At 31.2% G+C, this 20,058-nt stretch overlaps 1 protein-coding gene across 4 annotated transcripts; it reads right to left on the bottom strand.

The window, feature by feature from the left end:
• Window positions 1–630: 630 nt before the first annotated feature.
• LOC110937897 (transcriptional corepressor LEUNIG_HOMOLOG) lies at window positions 631–8,951 on the bottom strand. Of its 4 annotated transcripts, none has more exons than XR_002591104.2 (7): window positions 8,805–8,951; window positions 7,968–8,092; window positions 7,593–7,888; window positions 7,450–7,489; window positions 7,020–7,116; window positions 2,022–2,141; window positions 631–1,084 (listed from the first exon to the last, which is right to left on the bottom strand). XR_002591104.2 is itself a non-coding variant. In XM_022180358.2 (6 exons), exons 1-5 carry the CDS (start codon window positions 8,887–8,889, stop codon window positions 7,063–7,065), a joined length of 600 nt encoding a protein of 199 aa, XP_022036050.1. In that variant the 5' UTR covers window positions 8,890–8,951; the 3' UTR covers window positions 1,374–2,141; window positions 7,020–7,062. The 4 variants fall into 4 exon arrangements, 1 of the variants encoding a protein (XP_022036050.1); XR_004890838.1 differs by having other exon boundaries at window positions 634–942; XR_002591105.2 differs by lacking the exon at window positions 631–1,084 and adding an exon at window positions 1,374–1,523.
• Window positions 8,952–20,058: the final 11,107 nt, after the last annotated feature.

Here is a 20,058-nt window from a genome sequence, read left to right as displayed (position 1 = left end):
TACCTATATTTATTGATTTTTACCTTCAAATACCATACCGTATTGTACCGAGCATTTTCGGTGCCGGTAGCTAATTTCGATGATTTTCCGGATCGGTACTTTCGGTGCCGTTACCGGTACCGAGCTCATCCATATTTTAACGTGTTAGCACCGTAATAACTGAACTGAAAACAACCGAATTTCCAACGTGTAGGACGTGTGGGTCCTATTATTATATATTAGGTTATTTAAAATCGCTTCTTTTAGGACGGATTGACTATCATTTTCACGACATTTTTATTTATGTTTTGATATTCGGTATTCGGTATCTGCTTGCCGTTACTGACACGCGTTTTGCAGTCATTGGGTCCCCGCCGCAACACGCGGGTGGAATTTAACTAGTAACATTAATTTTGCATTTTAGAACAACTTGGGATGACCTCAAGTTTCGATGCGATCAGATTTGTCGGGAGGGATGATGTACCAATGGTATAAAGCGAAGCTAACAGCACTCGAACCAACACCAACCTAGACTAGCTCGTTGGTTAGAATGAAACCCACGTTTAGCGAAACACATTCTACGACGCAGACTCACCAAAAGGCATTGCTATAGCAATCGTGTATCAAGATAGAAACTTGCAGTTGATAATGTAATGTAAGCAACAAAGAACAACACACGATTCACATGAAATATAACAAGAAAAAGATTTTGAATACAATATGCTTGATTGAAAAAATTACAATCGAACGGGCAAGATAATGCAGTGATGATTCACGTCGTGCAGAAGTAAACAATACAGACTTATGTTAGCGGTTTTGGCGCCCTCAACCTCTAACCAAACAGTTGAAACCACGGTAACTATAATGGTCATTTAACACAGTTAACCCAAACTATAAATAGTTAAAGACAAGGACTCGTATGACAAAAATTCGAGTCCAAATATTTGTGCGCAAAAAGAATACCTGCATTGTAAATCACTCCCTTCAGCACATATGATGCACACACAAGGCAAAAATCAAATGGAACTTCATTTCAGGTCAATCCTCGTTTGGTTATTCCAGACTTTTGATAGGGTGCGGGTCAATTTTGACACTCTTTCACCAACTACAGTTGTTAGTTAATCAACATAAACTGTTAACCTGTCATTTCTGTAACTGTTTTTTTTTTTTTTATAAAATTTGAGCTGTAACTGTCTAAAAGAAGTCTTGTTACGACATTGGCAGATCAAGGTTAGAGGACATAAACTGGCCAACCATTCTAATTAATGCATATAGAAGGACAATAAGCTCAATAAGTCACGTCTCTACGGATGTAAACCAACAAATTTCATTTGTAGCCAAAGGGTAAATTATGCAACAAATTATATTCTAAGTATCATGTCCTCTAATGAAAATAAAACGAAGAAAAGTATTCCAATTACAAATTGAAGTTTATAAACAAAACTACATGGATTGTGGGAAATAAATGTCAAGGATCTCGACCACATTAAACTGCTCAAAAAATATTTTACGAATGATACCAGATAAAGCATACAACCATTACTCTGAAAATGTGCCAACTTAAACTTGTAAATCACAATCAATAGTAGTCTTATATGGAACAAGTGTCGCTATTTGGGTCATAGCGACCAATAGCGTGAATAGCGACAGTTAGTTCTTTTTTTCTTTTTTTTTCCTTTTTTTTTTTTTTGATGTAAATATCAATTAGATATAGCTATAAAATAGCTGGATTTATAGGTTTTTGTTAAATATACATGTAAAATAGCATATATACCAAGGTATTTTGATATAATATACATATAAAAATTTTCAATTCTTTTTCTAGTGTATCGCTATATATAAAATAGCGGTCGCTATTTGTCGCTATTCGCTATGTAGCATATAGGTCCCTTGTCGCTATTCGCTATTAACAACTATGCTTGCGCACTCTATCTCTCTCTGTATCTATGTATATAGAGAGAGATAGAGACAAGGGGTGTGTGAATATTAACTCCCATAAACAAATAAGGCTATGTGAAAAACCTAAAAATGATTATACATACCTGTATCATGAATCCACGTGTACTCTTAGTTTTAAAAGACGCAAGCGCACAGAAGCGATAGGATCCCGAAGCCGAGGCGAGAGATGAAGGCCCACGCATTACGTACGTGAAGCGCACCTCCTTTGTAAAAAAAACATATTAATATACATGATTAATATATATATTAAAAAAAAAAGAAACTAAGCAAGTAGTTCGATTTTCAGACTGATGAAGACAAATTTTATGATTTCCACAGATCGAATATATATAGATAGACAAGGAGGGAATCGACGTGTTTCATCAAAACCGTCGCAACCCTTTACAAGTCTACTACTAAACTACATCTTGACCCATAGACTCCTAGATAATACAACTTTGACACCAAACTAACTACACATAAATTACATATTTGACTCACTAACTTTTGTATCAAACTTGATCATCAATTAAGGCTAACACAGACTTACGCAGGAGGAGTTCGATTTGCTCCAACAAGAGCAGCTCAGCAATTGATTTGCTCCAAGCAGTCGACTGAGATGTAACTGTTGTGAGACTAGCGTTTGATCTATGCAGTCAATAGCGGGGCTATAGCGCTTAGCGGACCACGGATTACATAGTATTTCCTTAATATAACATGGATTTCCACATATAAGTTCAACCAATTTTAATGAATTGCCATATATAATGCTTTTAGTCTTTCGCAAAAAAAGGTAACAGTATTTCCTTATCGGCCTTCTTTTCAGTTTTCTAATATGGTGATACTGTTCTTATTAAAGTTGTGTTTGTTGCCCCAAAGTTTGAGATATCCACACTAACAGAAAAAAAAAAAAAAAAAAAAAAAAAAAAAAAAAAAAGAGTTAAGGGAACAATCTGATAGCACCTAAGCAAATTTGTTGAACAATAACTACCAAAAACAAAGTGGTTAGCTGACTATTCGGTTGCCGGCTGTCTCCCTTAAACACTCGAAACTAATAATAACGATCTTCGTTATAATTTTTCTGCAAATTTCTGCATACATCATGATTTGGTTGGTCGGTTGGTCCGATATAAAGGAGTAAACTAGTCTTTGCTAATTCCCGAATAGTAGAACGGGTCGAGGCATGCTACTAAACTCTAATTACTAAAACAGTCGAGGGCCACTACTATAGTCTAGCTACTAAATGAGCCGAGGCCCGAGGGCGAGCACTAAACAACAGATGTTAGAAGACAATAAGGCCCAATACTAAAGCCTACTTGTTAAAATGGGTTGAGGCTCCCCTGTGAATAAACACAACCATAGTTCGTGACTTCACGATTTTATACGTATATTTAGAAGATTGTAATGATATAACCACTCAAAGAATATTAAATATACATTTACAAACATCATCTATCTAATGCCAAAAAATAATGCACATTCTACATGTGATATGAACCTTGCGTTAGTTTTTATGCGTTAGGCCATGCAACGCCCCCTCTACTCGCATATATCATAATGGTAGCGCTCCTTTAGATCCTTATCGAAACTAATTGAAAGAATCAATGCAAAGCTTTATATATGGAAAATACCTCCTATTTGCATGATACAATAACACTCATATATGTAGAACCTCACCATAGAACATGCTTCAAGTTATCTAGGAAAGATATGTTTTGGAGTTAATTACTGTTTTCGTCCCTATGGTTTGTTAAAAATCACTATTTCAGTCCATTAGTTTAAAAATTGCGATTTCAGTCCCTATGGTTTCACTTTCGTAACCATTTCAATCCATTTATTCTGGTAGTACAGGGACTGAAATGGTTACGAGGTGGACTGAAATGGTTACGAGGTGGACTGAAATGGTTACGAAAGTGAAACTACAGGGACTGAAATCGCAATTTTTAAACTAATGGACTGAAATAGTGATTTTTGACAAACCACAGGGACGAAAACAGTAATTAACTCTGTGTTTTTATATCATACCTCAAAGTTCAACCTTAAATGTGAAAAAGGAAAAAAAAAATACTAGCTTACAAGTTGATTTGTATGTCATAAGGATGCTAACAAGCACTGTTAGACAATCAAATCACACGCACACAAACAAAATTATATACGAAAGAGAAAATGATACAAGGATTTACGTGGTACGGTAAGTGTGACCTACGTTCACGGGATGTAGCTAGGATTGTGATATTATTATGAGGTGTTAAGAATTACAATTGCCCTATCATTCTATTTATAAAGGATTGCAACTTGTTGAGAAAGAAACATAATTAATGAAAATTCTCAATCAAGGAAACCAAATTTTCAAATGGAGAAACCTTCTAAAATAACCCATACGGTTTTGGGGACTTAGGCAATCGAATCCATATCTCAACAAGCTCAATGGAGAGCAACCCCTTGTATCACACGGATTGGCAGCACTATGTGCTAGATATGTTTGAACAAGTATTTAGTGAACAACCATATTTGGGTAAGAGGGGTGTAAACAAGTCGAGCAGCTCCTCGGTTACTCGAGATCGGGTCACTAGAATCCGAACCGAGCCAAGCTTAAATGAGTTCGAGCCAAGCTCAAGCCTAAATTGAAGTTCATTTAAAAAACGAGCTCGAGTATGGGCTTTATACACCGAGCTTAATTAGCTTCGAAAGCTAAATGAGCCTGTCACTATACAAATATAATAATAGATATAATTATAATAAATATAAATAGGTAATATATATTACGTTTTATATGTGTGTGTGTGCGCGTGTGCGTGTGTGTGTGTGTGAACGCGTGTGTGTGTGAGCGCGTGTGTGTGTATTTCTCGAAAAGATATATATATATATATATATACATAAATAAATAATAACGAATCGTGCCCGAGCCTGAGTAAAGTCAAGCTAGGCTCAACTCAACTCGTTTACACACTTGTATTATGATATTTTGAAATTATTCAAGCATTATGAAGATCTTTCATAACGGTTTCAAATAACCAAAACACAAAACCAGGTCTAAAGTATTATGTAACGGAAAATAACCAAAGAATAGCTTGAAAAGTTAAATTTATTTTTTAAGTAACGGACGAAGATGGCTAGAGTATGGCGTAATAGAAAATGTAACCGAAAAAATGAACTTGGAGAGGTAAACGATGGCTGTTAGGAGTTACAACCAATTGAGGTTAGATTGTTTTCTCAGACGTTCCACTTATCGTTTCTAGTACGATACGAGTTGACCAATTGAGTTATTGGTCCCTAGTCAATATTAGAGGCCCTAGCTTTTGTCGATTTATTCTTGTAGTGTTTATCTTCTTTGTGTTTCTCTATCCCTCTAGATATGCAACTTTTTTAAGTAATGCATGTGTTCAGTGGCGAAGCTTGAGATTTCCGACCGGGGGGTCGAAAACGTACACACCCAAAAATTTCTATAAAACAGGGGGTCGGAAACGTATATACCCAAAAATTTATATACGAAAACTACATACTCTCCACTACTAAGCGAAAAGTTCGGGGGGTCGGCCGCCCCCTCCCGCCCCCACTATCCTACGCCCTTGCATATGTTACTTCCATCATTGCAATATCCTATTTGTTTCCGCATGTTCATCGTTTACACCTAACCGAACTAAGCGACTATATAAAGTTACTTAGCATCCCCACAATCAAAGCTTAATCCTCATGGACATAAAACGTAAAGCTCTCTAAGTTCATTCCCAATCCCATGTACTTGTCTTTGTTTTACGCAATTTTCAGGCCTTGTTGGTCGTGCGGCATTTACGTGGGGGCAAGAGGGTGTGTTCTTGGTTTTAAAAAGTGCGCCTGAGGTTGACTTGCGTGTCTCTTCGCTTCAGCCTACATAAGGTGCGAGTAATACATAAAGCGCGCAGATTACGCACGGTTTTTAGGCAGAACTTTGACCTTGAGGCGTGCTTCATGTATATGCCATATTTTTGTGCATTAGGATGTTCTACAACATGCTTTTAGGTTGTACATGTAGGTAATTTATATATTAAAACATGTATAAAATGTTTGTCTAAATTTTGGGTAAATGATACTAGAACCTATACGAAATATATATATAAAATTATATAATAATTTGCGTCTCGAATACGAAAAGCAAGCACTTAGCGCTTTGCGCCTCCGTTTTAGACCTTGTCGCCAATGTGTATCTTAAAAATCTAAGTTTCACTCGAGTATATTGCAAGTTAGAACTCAAAATAGTAAAAACCAAAGCACTCCGGTTTCATTCAATGGTATGTCCGTCCACCAATTTGTATGATAAGATATGATCACTTTACTTACTAATATAACTATGCCTAATTAATATATAGGAACTCGAGTAAGTTCACTATAGTCAAGTCAATATACTACAATAATTTACCATGTAAACTAATAGATACCAACTTGTAGCTAAAGGGTAGATGATTCAACAAAATCGCTTGTAGGAACTTGAAACAAAGGAATGTGTTACTTTTAAGGGTATAAGGAGTGTTTAGACACTTGAGAGTAGCAAACTAAAAAAATCAACCAATCAGAGTGCGCCACGTCAATCAGTGAAAAGTGTTTAAACTATGCTGAAAAGTGTTGGCAATGGTTAGACACTTGGTGAAGTGGTAAACTTAAAAAAAAGGGTGTGATTGGTTGAGAGATGGCATGGACCCCACCACACACACCCCTCTCTCTCTCCTTCCTCCCTTCACCGCAGCCCTCTCTCTCTCCTTCCTCCCTTCACCGCAGCGGCATCCTTTCACCGATCAAGATTGAAACCGCAGCGGCAAAGGAGTCGGCGGCGGTGTTGCCGCGCGGCAAAACCCTTTGCCGCTCCCCTTTGCCGCACCACTCCGGACACCCTAAGAACCTTAATAATATAACTATACCTAATTAACAAATAGTAACTCGAGTAACTTCACTAAAGTCAAGTCAAGTCAACATACTTCAATAATCAACCCTATGTGTAGCTAAATGGTAGATAAGTCCACAAAATAACCTTTAAAACATAAAACAAAGAAAGGAGTCATCTCCTTTTTAAGAACTTAAAACAATTAAAGTATTATTTTTAAGAATTTCAACTTATTAATTCAAACTACCAGGTTTGCTTGCGGCTTGACTCATGATCCTTGAAGCTCTAGCTTATGCTGGATCGCTACCATTAGTCTTCCCTGCTCGATTCCCAGATCTATTCACCTGTAACACAAGTAAAGTTTGAACTACTTTTATATAAATTATAAAAATGCTAAACTTCTTATAAAATACCTGCACATTAGTATAGATGGAATTCCTGCCCATATAACAAATGGATCGATTTGGGTTGTGTTTGATATCAAACGGGTCAAAACCAGCTTGATATTATTCAACGACTCATAATATAACCTCCTAAATTTGTAAATCATTTTATTCAACGACTCATATTATAATTATAACAATATTATTTATGTAACCAGCCCATTCAAAAATGACCCATTTCAACCCGTTACCCAACCGACCCATCGTACCACCCCCTGCATATTAGCATCATACCCTGCGGCGGGGCCGTCGCGGAATTTGGTCCGTGCTGAGCCTGCAGAAGTTATCTCGTTAAGTATGAAAATGTGGCAAAAGAAAAATAGAACAGCATTAAAGGTAACAACTAACAACATCGAATTAAATATCTGAAAAAATACCTGGGATTGCTTGACGGAATAGCGCATCCTGGGTTAAAATCCGCAGTGACATAACTAGGAAGAACACCAAGTTGATCATCATTCAATGTAGAAACCAAAATAGGATCACTCAACATGTTAGCATAGTATTGCTGTCCGGCCAGTCTCCATATTGATCCCAGGCTACCAGCAGCATAAGGTTCAAAACCCAACATTCCATTGTCCGCTAAAGTCAGCGCACGAGCCGGAATCTCAGTCTGGGCCTGGGCCTGAACCTGAGCCACAGCCTGACTCTGAGTCTGAGATACAACTTGTGCCTACATAAGATATACAATATACATTAGTCTACAAGCACACGCGCGCACGGGTTAATTCAGAATGCAACTAAACGATCACCTGCGCAGAGGATTCTGGGATATCCTGGCCAGCATTAGATTCAGCAGCGCGTGTGTTCGAAGAATAACGGTCCCAGAATACTGCCCACCAGTCACTTAAAAAAAACCCATCACCTCCATTACCCCCTACACCAACACATAAATAACTTAAAAAAAAAAAAAAAAAAAAAAAACTATGTTCATAAAGGCATGGTTGTAGAAATCCCGAATAGCCTCCGATTAGTCGCCGTTAATCACTAATCGGAGGTTCACCAATTAGTGGCCGATTAATCACTAGGCGATCAATGGCGGTCCTATTCTTGCCAAAATGTGGCCACATCCCAGCCAAATTTCGACCAAACCTCGTAAATTCCCGCCAATTGCTTAAAAAATGGGTCAAATGAGGGGTTAAAACATGTCTACTTTAAAAAAACTACATATAAAAATGTGTTTGTATATATATATAACTAAAAATTACACATAAAAGATCCCAATCCGATAAATCGTTGGCAGGTACCCCCACCGACCCGACTAGCGCCTAGCAATTCTATAAAGCAGAAATTGTAGTATCTAACATTAGAATCCATTGAAATAACTACTGAACAAATAACAAAAAAGTACCAAACAAATACACCTTAAAAATCATTATAATGTTGGCTAGGGTTTGTTAAATATGAAACGAAATTCGAAACTCTTAACAGTATAGCATTAACTATAACAACTAATGGTTAAAATAATAATAATAATAATAATAATAATAATAATAATAATAATAATAATAATAATAATAATAATAATAATAATAATAATAATAATAAACAAGAAGCGGTGATCGGAAAACAATCGGCGGTGAACGTACCAGAACGGGGGTCGGTTATTCCGGCCTCTTTGGCGAAAATCTCGGCCGTTTGATTCATCCCCTTTTTTTTTAAATAGTCGAGCATATAAACATGCAACCTGAAATAAAAATTAAAACAAATAATAAGAAATAAAAAGAAGGTGATCTATGATCATGTGACATGAATCAACGGCTATAAGTATTCAATGATCATATATATATATATATATATATATATATATATTTTTATTAAATGGCAAATTTGGATCACTGACGGAGTACTGGAGTATCATCGTGCCACCAGCGGAAGCACCGATCATATCTATCTCCACTAGGTATAACGTCTATACACTACACCAATTTAGAAGGAAACCCAATAAATATGGGAAAACCCTCTTGTGGGAATTGAACTCAAGACCTATTGGTCCTAAAGACTTATCTCACACCCAAAAAACCACTAGACTATAAAGTCATGGGCATTCAAAAAGTTAATATGACAACAAAAAGTTTGTGAAGCATAAAAGTTAATAGTTTTGTGGTTTTGATAAATAGCAAATTTCATACAAAACCAACATACTTTATGTTTTTTTTTTTTTTCATAAAAGTTTTTATTTTTTTACTTAAAAAATTAACATACTTTCTTTTTATTTCAGAAAAGTCTCTTCACTTTTTTTTCACATAAAAAACCAACATACTTTTCTTTTTTCTTAAAAAATTCCCCCAACCACTTTTTATACATAAAAAACAACATATTTTTTACTCTTGTATCATACAAATCCATTAGAATATTAAAATTTAACAAAAATCTCTTAATTATAATCGGATGAAATCAAGAAAACATTATTTGACAAATTATGTTATACTTTTTAACGATTTTAGATTCATACCTACCATTTTATATGTTTGTTATTTTATTTTATTTTGAGTTATGTCACCCATGCTCGTGAATTTTATTATATTGTTTTTCGAATAATATTTATTGTTATCAATTTATTGAATTAAAAATAGAAAAGAAAAGACAAACGTTGAACATACTTTTGTTTGTCATATATCAAATTTAAAACATTAATTTATATCAATTTCTTTTCTAACGTGATATTAATAAGAAACAAAAATATTCACAATTTTGTTCAAATATAAGATGTGGAGAGACTTTTATATACAAAAAGTTATTTAGGGACTTCTATGAGACAAAAAAATAAAGTATGTTAGTTTTTAATGTGAAAAAAAAAAGTGGAAGGACTTTTATGAAACAAAAAAGAAAGTATGTTGGTTTTTTAATTAAAAAAAAAGTAAAAGAACTTTTATAAGAAAAAACATAAAGTATATTGGTTTATTATGGCATTTAAGTGGAAGGACTTTTATGAAACAAAAAAGAAAGTATGTTGGTTTTTTAATTACAAAAAAAAGTAAAAGAACTTTTATAAGAAAAAACAGAAAGTATATTGGTTTATTATGGCATTTACCCTTTGATATAAAATGGTACATAACAAAATCTGTAACTGAAAAAAAAAAGTAAGAGCTGTAGTTTTCAAAAAAGGTAAATAAATGGTTGTGTTCATATGAACAAGACATAAACATATCATAATTTGACTTAAAAACTATAAAGTTAGAATAGTTAATAAATAGTTAATGGATATTAAAAAAGGTGAGATGTATTCTATATAATGTTTGATGGACTTGTAAGTACAAATATTTTCTGTATGATAAATTAATTATATAAAATTAATAAAAGAATTGAAAATATCAATAAATTTATGAACGATGATATGTAATCATGATTTAGCGGTCTAGTCATATGGTGTTTGCCCTTACAAAAGTGATGTGGTTTAAATTGTTGAAAATGAAGAGTCATAGGTTGTTTGGCGACCTTGTACTAAATCATTAAGAGTCCTTACTAGTTGACCCGTAAAGTAGTCTCTGAATCCAAAAGCATATTTCTAATTTCCATTTTAATTCTAAACACATGTTGTGGTATTATTTAATATTTTTTTTATTTTTGGAAGAAAAAACTTATTTGAGGAATTCTTAAGATGAAATGATGAATTGAGATAACAAAAACTATTTTTTTTTTTTTTGTAAGACAATCATCATGTAAGTAAAAAAGAGTTTTGTATCACCTAAAATGTATGTTTTGTAATTGAAAAGTTTAGTCAAGAAAACCAGTATTATAACTTCGATTAAACACAATACATCATAAAAAGAAGAATTAGAAAAATAAAACAAAAAAAAAGGCATTTAAAGAGTGAAGAAAAAACTCACATTTCCTGACAGTCAACATCCATAATGATAGCAACGTAGTTCTTCCTGGATTTTCATAAATTATTAGAGTGAGTTTCAAGTATCCTCCTCTATTGTTATATTCATTTTCAGGCGATGTCCTTCATTTTCAGGCGATATCTTTTATGTTCAAAATTGACGAGTTTTGTCTTTTATGTTTTCATATCATACATGTTTTGTCCTTTAGGCCTAACCCAGTTAGTTTTTTTAGTTAAATTTGGTCATATGCTTTGCACATAAGGGCATTTTTGTCAATTCAAAGGAATTTAACTGAAAAAACTAATTGGGTTAGGCCTAAAGGACAAAACGTGTATAATATGAAAACATAAAGGACAAAACTCGCCAATTTTGAACATAAAGGACAACGCCTGAAAACGGGTATAAAGATAAAGGACAATCCTTAAAATTCACTCTAAATTATTATAACAAAAGGTCATGTTAGATAAACATTAGCCGAACCAGACCATGTTGAACTAGATATGTAACAAAGTTTTGTTCTCGTAACTACTAAAACAAAATAGTCAAGCAGTCTACGTACTTTAATAAAAAAAATTAATTTTGGCGATCGATCATCAAATCCCTTGGTTATGGCCTTGCAGACGAATAAGCTATGTTAGTAAACTAACAACAAAAGTTTGATTTTTACCTGAAGTTTGGATTTCTTAGACAGAAATTGTTGAAGACTTATTGAAGAACCAAATTAAATTCAAGCAGTAGAGGGAGAGATTTATGAAATTGTGGTGGTTGAATTCATATGAATTGAGAGAGGAGGGAAACAAAAGCATTTGATGGGAAAGAGATAATATTACCCTGAATCTAATTACAAAAATATGTACATTTAATGTTAATAAATAAAAAGTTATATATTAAAAAGATTTATTAAACACAAAATGAAACAATTATATTTGTTAGCATTAATGGAAGGCGAAATGATGATATTGATATTAATTAATTATGTTATTCATTGTATTTAACCTATTTAACGAGATGTTAACTTTAAGTTACAAAGACGCGTATATCACTTAATATCATACTCATTTTAAATATATGAAAAAGTTTAAAATCAATCTCATACCTAAATACTCATTTTAAATGTTCTAATACCAAGTTTCTAGATGTTTAAAGTATTAGGTTTCCGGATGTTTTGGTATCATGTTCTGGTTCTTTTGCCGTCACTATATATAAAATGGTGAAGACATATATAAATATTGTTGGAAAGATCAAACGAGGAGAAAATCAATTTAAAGAGTAATAAAAGGGTATAATGGAAAATATTAAATAGTTTATAACAACTTACATTAATTATTCTATCTCTAACTAATTAGTTAATTTTACTAGGGGGAACACCCGTGCGATGCACGACATGCATAATAGTTATTGTTTTTTCCTGGAACGACGACTGATATAGATAGTGCGTGACACGGTACGAAAGTGCGAACATAGTATAGATTTTTAAAACAAAAACCGGTTTTTTTTTTTAAAGTTAGCCGTTTGACCATGGTTATTTTGACCAAAGTCCACTCCTCGTTCGGCGCTTTGTGGTAGCACTACCAGTCAAAAAAAGGCCCAAAACGCCCGAGGGTACAGTGTTCCCCCGCGTTTTTAAGACGCTTTGAGAGAGGTTTGCGCCCCACCACATGTGGTCTCACAAAACTTCAATTCTATGGACGTGTGGTTTCTCAACCCTCTTCAAAAGACGTCACAGTTTTCAAATTTTTTTATTTTTATTTTTTCTTTTTCATTGTTTTAGATGGTGTAAAATAGATGTTAAATATATATATTATACTACATACACATATACATATAAATTCAGTTTTGACATCTAAAAGTCAAATTGCAGGTTTTGTTCCCTTTTATAGATAAGAAAGCAGTTTATTATTTATTACTAAAATGTTGTATTAACTTTATTCTGCAACATATTCTTTATAAACTATGCTTACCTTGACATAACCTAATAGCTATATTTCCTTATTAGAAGTCTCTTATAATTGAAAATTAGTACATATTATTACCTTGCTGGTGAACACATTTACTCTATGTTTAGGGAACAATTTGATTAGGTTGCTGATATTGAATTGAATATCACACCAAATTACAATAGCAGTTTATATTGCTACTATTCACCCAAATCAAGCACCTTAAATAAGTCAGTGTTTCTCTATATTCAAAAAACGAACTATAACTGACGATTATTAAATTGCAACAGTCAATTCAATCCAAATACTGCAATAGAAACATAAAATCTACCACAATTCGTTGGTTAATCACGTATAGTTCTTAATCGATTAGAATCAGAAAAAAGGAAATTGACTCACCGTAACTTAAAATCAGGAAGAAGGCGAACAAAGGGGCGGAGTTTTTCGAAATCAATGACCCCTGTCTTTCATTGTTATTCCTTGAATGAGGTAAGCAAGACCCCATACTACACACTACATACACATACATAAAAATTGGGTTCTATATTATTTGTATAAACACCGATTGGAAACCCTCACATTGCATTTGATGAAACCCTAATCAATATAAACACACACACTAACACTCACGAATCGAATCGAATTTATAAAAGGAAAAATTCGGGCTGTTTTTACCTCTTGCTGCTCCAAATCTTCATTACCATACATTATCTTCATCTTAGAGATATAGATATTGCACTTAAAGGTCTCAACCATCAAAATACGATCCAAGGGCTAAAAAGTGGTTCCTAATTATGCAATGGTTATCATTTGAACCTTATTCCATGAGACTTGAGGTAAGATGCAAAGAGCATTCTTTTGAGTTTTAAACCATCTGTAATTAAGTTCATTATTTAATCATTATTGTTGCAATTATTAGGTATTATAGATAATAATACCCCATGAAATTACCTTTTAGTAATTTTCGTTTCTAATTGGTTAGCATCTTTTAAGTTTTAAAACCATTTATAGTTATAATTAAATTCATAATAACGTTGATTAAGTTTTTTTATATTTAATTATTATTATTATTATTATTATTTATTTTTATTTTTATTTCATATGATGTTCATCAACTATCTGATAAAATTGCAAAAAAGGTTGTAACCTTATTTGTATGATGTTTAGCAATTACTAAACCAAATAATAATGACTTAATTATAAAATTCAATCAAGTAATCGGTTACGGAGAACTTGAAATGGAAAAGCAATGTAAATATGAGGAAGGTGATGATGTTCAACTAAGTCAAATGATTTAATTCTTTATCAAGTATTTAACAATACTTAATTTATAAAGTTATCAATTTAATTGTATTTATCAATTTATACTCATGTAGAAAGACTAATTCCCTTTACTAACTTCATTGAGTTGTTGTACTATAAGCATAATATGTTGCAATTATTTAAATTTGGTTGGAACCCTTGTGAAATGCTTTATACGATAGTATAGATAAACGCAATCAATTTAAATCTTTTGCGCGGGTTGAAAACATCCGAGCCCTTAAATTTTGCTGCCCAATCCTGTCAAACAATACCTCCTCAAATATTTCCTCTGCATCTATATTGCCTATATATAGTATCAATTAAATCACACAAAAGCATCATATGTTTAAAAAAAATAGTAAAGTAGAAATTAAAAAAGGAAATTCCAATAGGCCAAATAAATGTCTATCTCCAAATGAATAACTTTTCTCGTACCCACCCTTTTACACCTCCATATACATGAAGCTGCAAAAAGGAAAAAGACTATTAATTTATGAACAATTAAACAATACATTGGTAAATGGTTCCAGATACTATAGTCATGCAAGGGTACCTTGATGAAGTATGAAGTGTCTGTCTTTTTGTATCCAATAACCTGTGTGTATACTTTATATGTAATATAAAATCATAATTTGAAAAAAAAAACCACTAAATCACCAAAAACATAATAAAACATCAATATAAACTCATAGATTATGTAAAAGAAAACTGTTATCCCATTTGAATATTTTAAGAAACAAACCAAAGTTTTTTCGAATAAATGTTGAAATGGGTATAAAAGAACACACCTTTCCACCAAGATAAATAAATTTCATATCAACTTATCTCTTTCTTTTCGACTCTAACTCGCACAATAGTAGACAAAGGAGTTGATGTTGAGTGAAATGGTGAATTTATAGCAATGATAGGAGATTCCTTAATCGGTCAAATTTATTACATATTGATTGAAATTGGACCTTTGGAGTGCTTTTGCGGTTTATCCCAATAGGTTTCGTTTATTAATTGCATTTAAGAACCGAACTTATTATTGTATTATTATAATTAATTGTGATTCTATTCTCATTTAATTATTTTTTTATTTTTTAATATTAATGTAGAAAGACCATTTCACCCCTTACTAACATCATTAAGTTCTTGTACCATAAGTATAAAAGCTTGTAATTACTTAAATTTGGTTGGTATCCTTATGAAATGCTTTATAATATAGTATAGATAGATAGATATAGATATAGATAATTATTTTTTTTATTTTTTAATATTAGTGTAGAAAGACCATTTCACCCCTTACTAACATCATTAAGTTGTTGTACTATAAGTATAAAAGATTGTAATTACTTAAATTTGGTTGGTATCCTTATGAAATGCTTTATAATATAGTATAGATTAGGTTCTAGCATTAATGTACTGTACTATATGTTAATATGGTGTTTCATGCATTGCTTTGTTGCAAATTGTGTTGTTTTATTTGTAAATTATTATTATTATTTATAATAATCTAATTAATTTAGCCAAAATCTTGTTAATAATATATTAGAATATATATATATATATATATATATATAGTTATTTTAATACTTTTATTATTTTAATATTATAATAATAATTCCTTTTTTTTACTGTTTAACTTTAATTTAATGATTTTTTAGTATCACGGGGTGGGATAAGTTTGGTGTCAACCGGTACTGGTATCGAAAATACCGGTACGGTGTTGTTTGGTATCGGTACAAATAGTAATTTTAATATTTTAATAATATATATAGTTTTTTATATATTTTTATTATTTTAATATTATAATAATAATTCTTTTTTTTACTTTTTAACTTTAATTTAATGATATTTTTATGATACTTATGATCTTTCGGTTTAAATTTTATCTTAATCTATTAAATTCTGATACTAATATCATGGATAAGTTCTTAATATTTGATATCATTTGGATCCCTTTACCTATTTTTTTTATTATATGTTTTCTTTGAAAATATATTGTTGTGTTTTTATTACGAATTATATTTGAGCTACTTTTAATATATTAGTTACTTCGAAATTTAAATTTATGGTTACCTTGTCAAAGATCATTTTATAGAATAATCATAAGTTTAGAATAATTATCTTTAAACCAATTATTAAAACAAATTAAGATCAAAGTTAACTTTAAACTAATCTACCTTTATCTATAATATATTATTTAGTATAATGTGTTATTGATGATATTAATTTTAATGATTATTGATATATAATTATTTTATTTTATTTTTATCTTATCTCTTATTTATTTAATATAAATTAAATGCAATTAATAGGATTTTTATAGGATGATGCATTTAAAACAACCATAAATTTTGGTTTTAAAATAGAACATATAACTAAACTTTAGAATATATATAGATTTTAATCTACACATATAAAATTTTATCCTACATATATTCTACACATATGTCGAAATTTATCTTACACTTTATCCTACACACCTTGTAATTTATCTGATACTCTAATTTTTTTTTAAATATATATTTTGAAAATAACTTATAAGTTTAATGTAGTTAGCTATTAAAGAAGAATACTACAAATTAGTTATCTATGTAAGTTTACCAATATACCCTTACAATAACATTGGATACAAATATTAAATAAAACATTCTTATTGGTTGAATTTTGATACTTATTTTTACAAAGAATTTTTTTTCTCATTTAAACTTGCACTATTGTTAATAATTAATATATAGAGTTGATTACACCGTTAGTCTGTGTGGTTTATGTAAAATAACAACCTTATGTACTAATAGTTTAAAGTAACAATCTAAGTCTTTAACTTTTGATTTTGTAACATCCTAGGGTTTTAAGGCTAACGGGTGTTAAATACTAACTGAAAACTTACGATATTTTTACAAGGAAAATTGGCATGTAATAATCTCACCTAGACCTTATTGGCCATTGATAATACCACCTCAGAATATTCCCCCCACCAGTCTCACCTTTCACCTATTTTTCCTATAATGATCCCCCGTTAAAAAAACTTAACGGAGTTAAGTTTTTTTTCCAAATTACAAACAGATTTTTAGGGCTTTTGATTAGAACGACGATACGAGTCCATTGATGTAAAACTTGCCTCGAAATAGTGCTCCAAACGATGAAAACGACGCTTCAATTCGGGTGTTTAAATTTCCAATTAACCAAAATCAAGTCACTTGGAGCACCATTTCGAAGTAAGTTTTACATCAATGGACCTGTATCATCGTTCTGATCAAAAGCCCTAAAAATCTGTTTGTAATTTGGAAAAAAAAAGCGTAACTCCGTTAAGTTTTTTTAACAGATGATCATTGTAGGAAAAATAAGTGAAAGGTGGGACTGGTGGGGGGACTATTCTGAGATGGGATTATTAATGGCCAGTAAGGTCTAGGTGGGATTATTAGAGGCCAATTCCCTTTTTTGACAATTAAGAACTTAGTACCCAACCTTGTTACTTTGGAGAAACCACAGGGACTAACCCCACAACTAACTCTGATAGTATTTAAAACACAAATTTTATTTTTTCATTTTCTTTAACTAAGTTATTTTTATTATTTAACTAAAAAAAATTAAAAAATGAGGACAAACCAAAGCACGCTAATTTATAAAATCCAAAATGGTCAATATGAGTTTAGTTTGAAGGTGGTCATCAAACAATAAAGCAAGTATGACGTTTATATCCATCATATACCCATCCATTCATCACAATTTAGTTTGAACTAAATTTCTACGAAGTTTAGCATATTTATATTCTCATCCATTCATCACTTTATATCCATCAAGAACTAAATTCTCATTTGCATGGTGGTCACCAAAAAATGGTTGGATGGTTCTACGGCACGATGCCGATGGTGGTTCCATGACACGATGTCGGTGGTGGTTCCACGACACGGTGCGGTGGTGGTTCCATGGTACAGTGGTAGTACGGCATGATGATGCGACAGTGTTGGATGGTGCAACAATTCGGTGGTGCGACAGTTGGATGCTACGTTGGGTGAAATATTCCTAAAACTTTGTTATATTTTGTGAAATATTCCTGTTAATTTACTTGTAAGCTAATTACTAAAGTGGCTTCAAATTAGCAATAATACGTCAATTACGTATAATTATTTAAAAAATAGTGTACATACATAATTAAAAAGGTTTAAATAAATAATAAGAGAAAAAAGAAAAATTGTGTTTTATATATTACAAGAGTTAATTTTGTGGTTAGTCCATGTGGTTTCTCCAAAGTTCAAGGTTGGGTACTAAGTTCTCAGTTAGTTTTTAATAGTCGTTAGCCTTAAGGCCCTAAGATGTTACAAAATCAAAAGTTAAAACCTTAGATTGTTACTTTAAACTATATCCGATGTTGTTACTTTCCATAAACTACATGGACTAACAGTGTAATTAACTCTAATATATAATAATGATCACAAAAAGTTCAATTCCTAAAACAGAAAGTTAAGTAATGCAATTACTCTTAGAAAAATCCAAAACTAAAAAATAATAAATAAAACATAACATATTAGAAAAACCCAAAAGTAAAATTAGTAAATAAAACACAGACACATACACACATATATATATATATATATATATATATATATATATATATATATATATATATATATATATATATATATATAGGGTTGAGTTCATTTCAGAACTCTAAATAACTACAGAACTTTCAGAAGTCCTAATAAACAATCATTTTATATATAAGTTTTTGTATTTAGAATCTTTATATCATCTATTATATGTATTTCTTTGATTACATACATGTTAAAAGTAGTTTACATATGTTTAATTGCTAAAATTATATATATGTGTCATAACTAATTACATATATGTAAAAAAAAACTAGTTTACATATGTGTAATTATAAAATTACATATAAAAAATGACAAAATTACTCTTAACATGTATGTAATCGTAAAAATACAAATAATAAATGATAAAATTATCTTAAACATAAAAATATATAAATAAAAAGATTGTTTATTAGGAGTTCTGCGAGTTCTGTAAATATTTATGGTTATGAAATGATGTTGGCCCTATATATATATATATATATATATAGGATAATGCTAGATAAAAAACCCTAAAATTCTTAGAAAACTTTGGAAACCCAAATGGGAAGCCATTTTTACCCAACCTCCCGACATTTTTTTTTTTGAAAAAAATTACACATGTAATATACATGTTTTAGAGTGTTTTGGGCCAAAAAAAAACAAAAAAGCGCCGAAGGGATTTTTTTTAAAAAAATAAACAAATTTCAGCTCCTAACACGTGTTAAGCAAAAAAAACAGAATTTCGCTGAAAATTGCTGAAACTTGTTTTTTTTTTAAAAAAATATCCCTTCGGCGCTTTTTTGATTTTTTTGGCCCAAAAGTCTTAAAAACATGTATATTACATGTGTTATTTTTTTCAAAAAAAAAAATGTCGGGAGCTTGGGTTTTCTCGGGTTTTTTATATATATAGGGTTTTCTATCTAGCCCTACCCTATATATATATATATATATATATATATATATATATTACTAGCATTTTTATCATTCTAAGCTATCTAACTTTTGGTTTTCTCACATCTCTCCTATTAAATAATCTTATTAAAAAATACTTTTAGATACCTAATATAAATTTAGTTATAAATACTTGTTATTTAATTTTGGATAGTTATTTAAGTGTTCAAATAATTACTTTTGAGTCTTAAAATAACTAAATAAACTTATTTTCTTTATTTAAAGTTTTCATTTAAGTCTTCAGTTATTATAAAATTCAAATTATGT

This window comes from Helianthus annuus, chromosome 4, assembly GCF_002127325.2.
Source record: "Helianthus annuus cultivar XRQ/B chromosome 4, HanXRQr2.0-SUNRISE, whole genome shotgun sequence".
Classification (NCBI taxonomy): domain Eukaryota; kingdom Viridiplantae; phylum Streptophyta; class Magnoliopsida; order Asterales; family Asteraceae; genus Helianthus; species Helianthus annuus.
The sequence above is the reverse complement of the archived record's forward strand: the minus strand, read 5'-3'. Positions and strand labels throughout refer to the sequence as shown.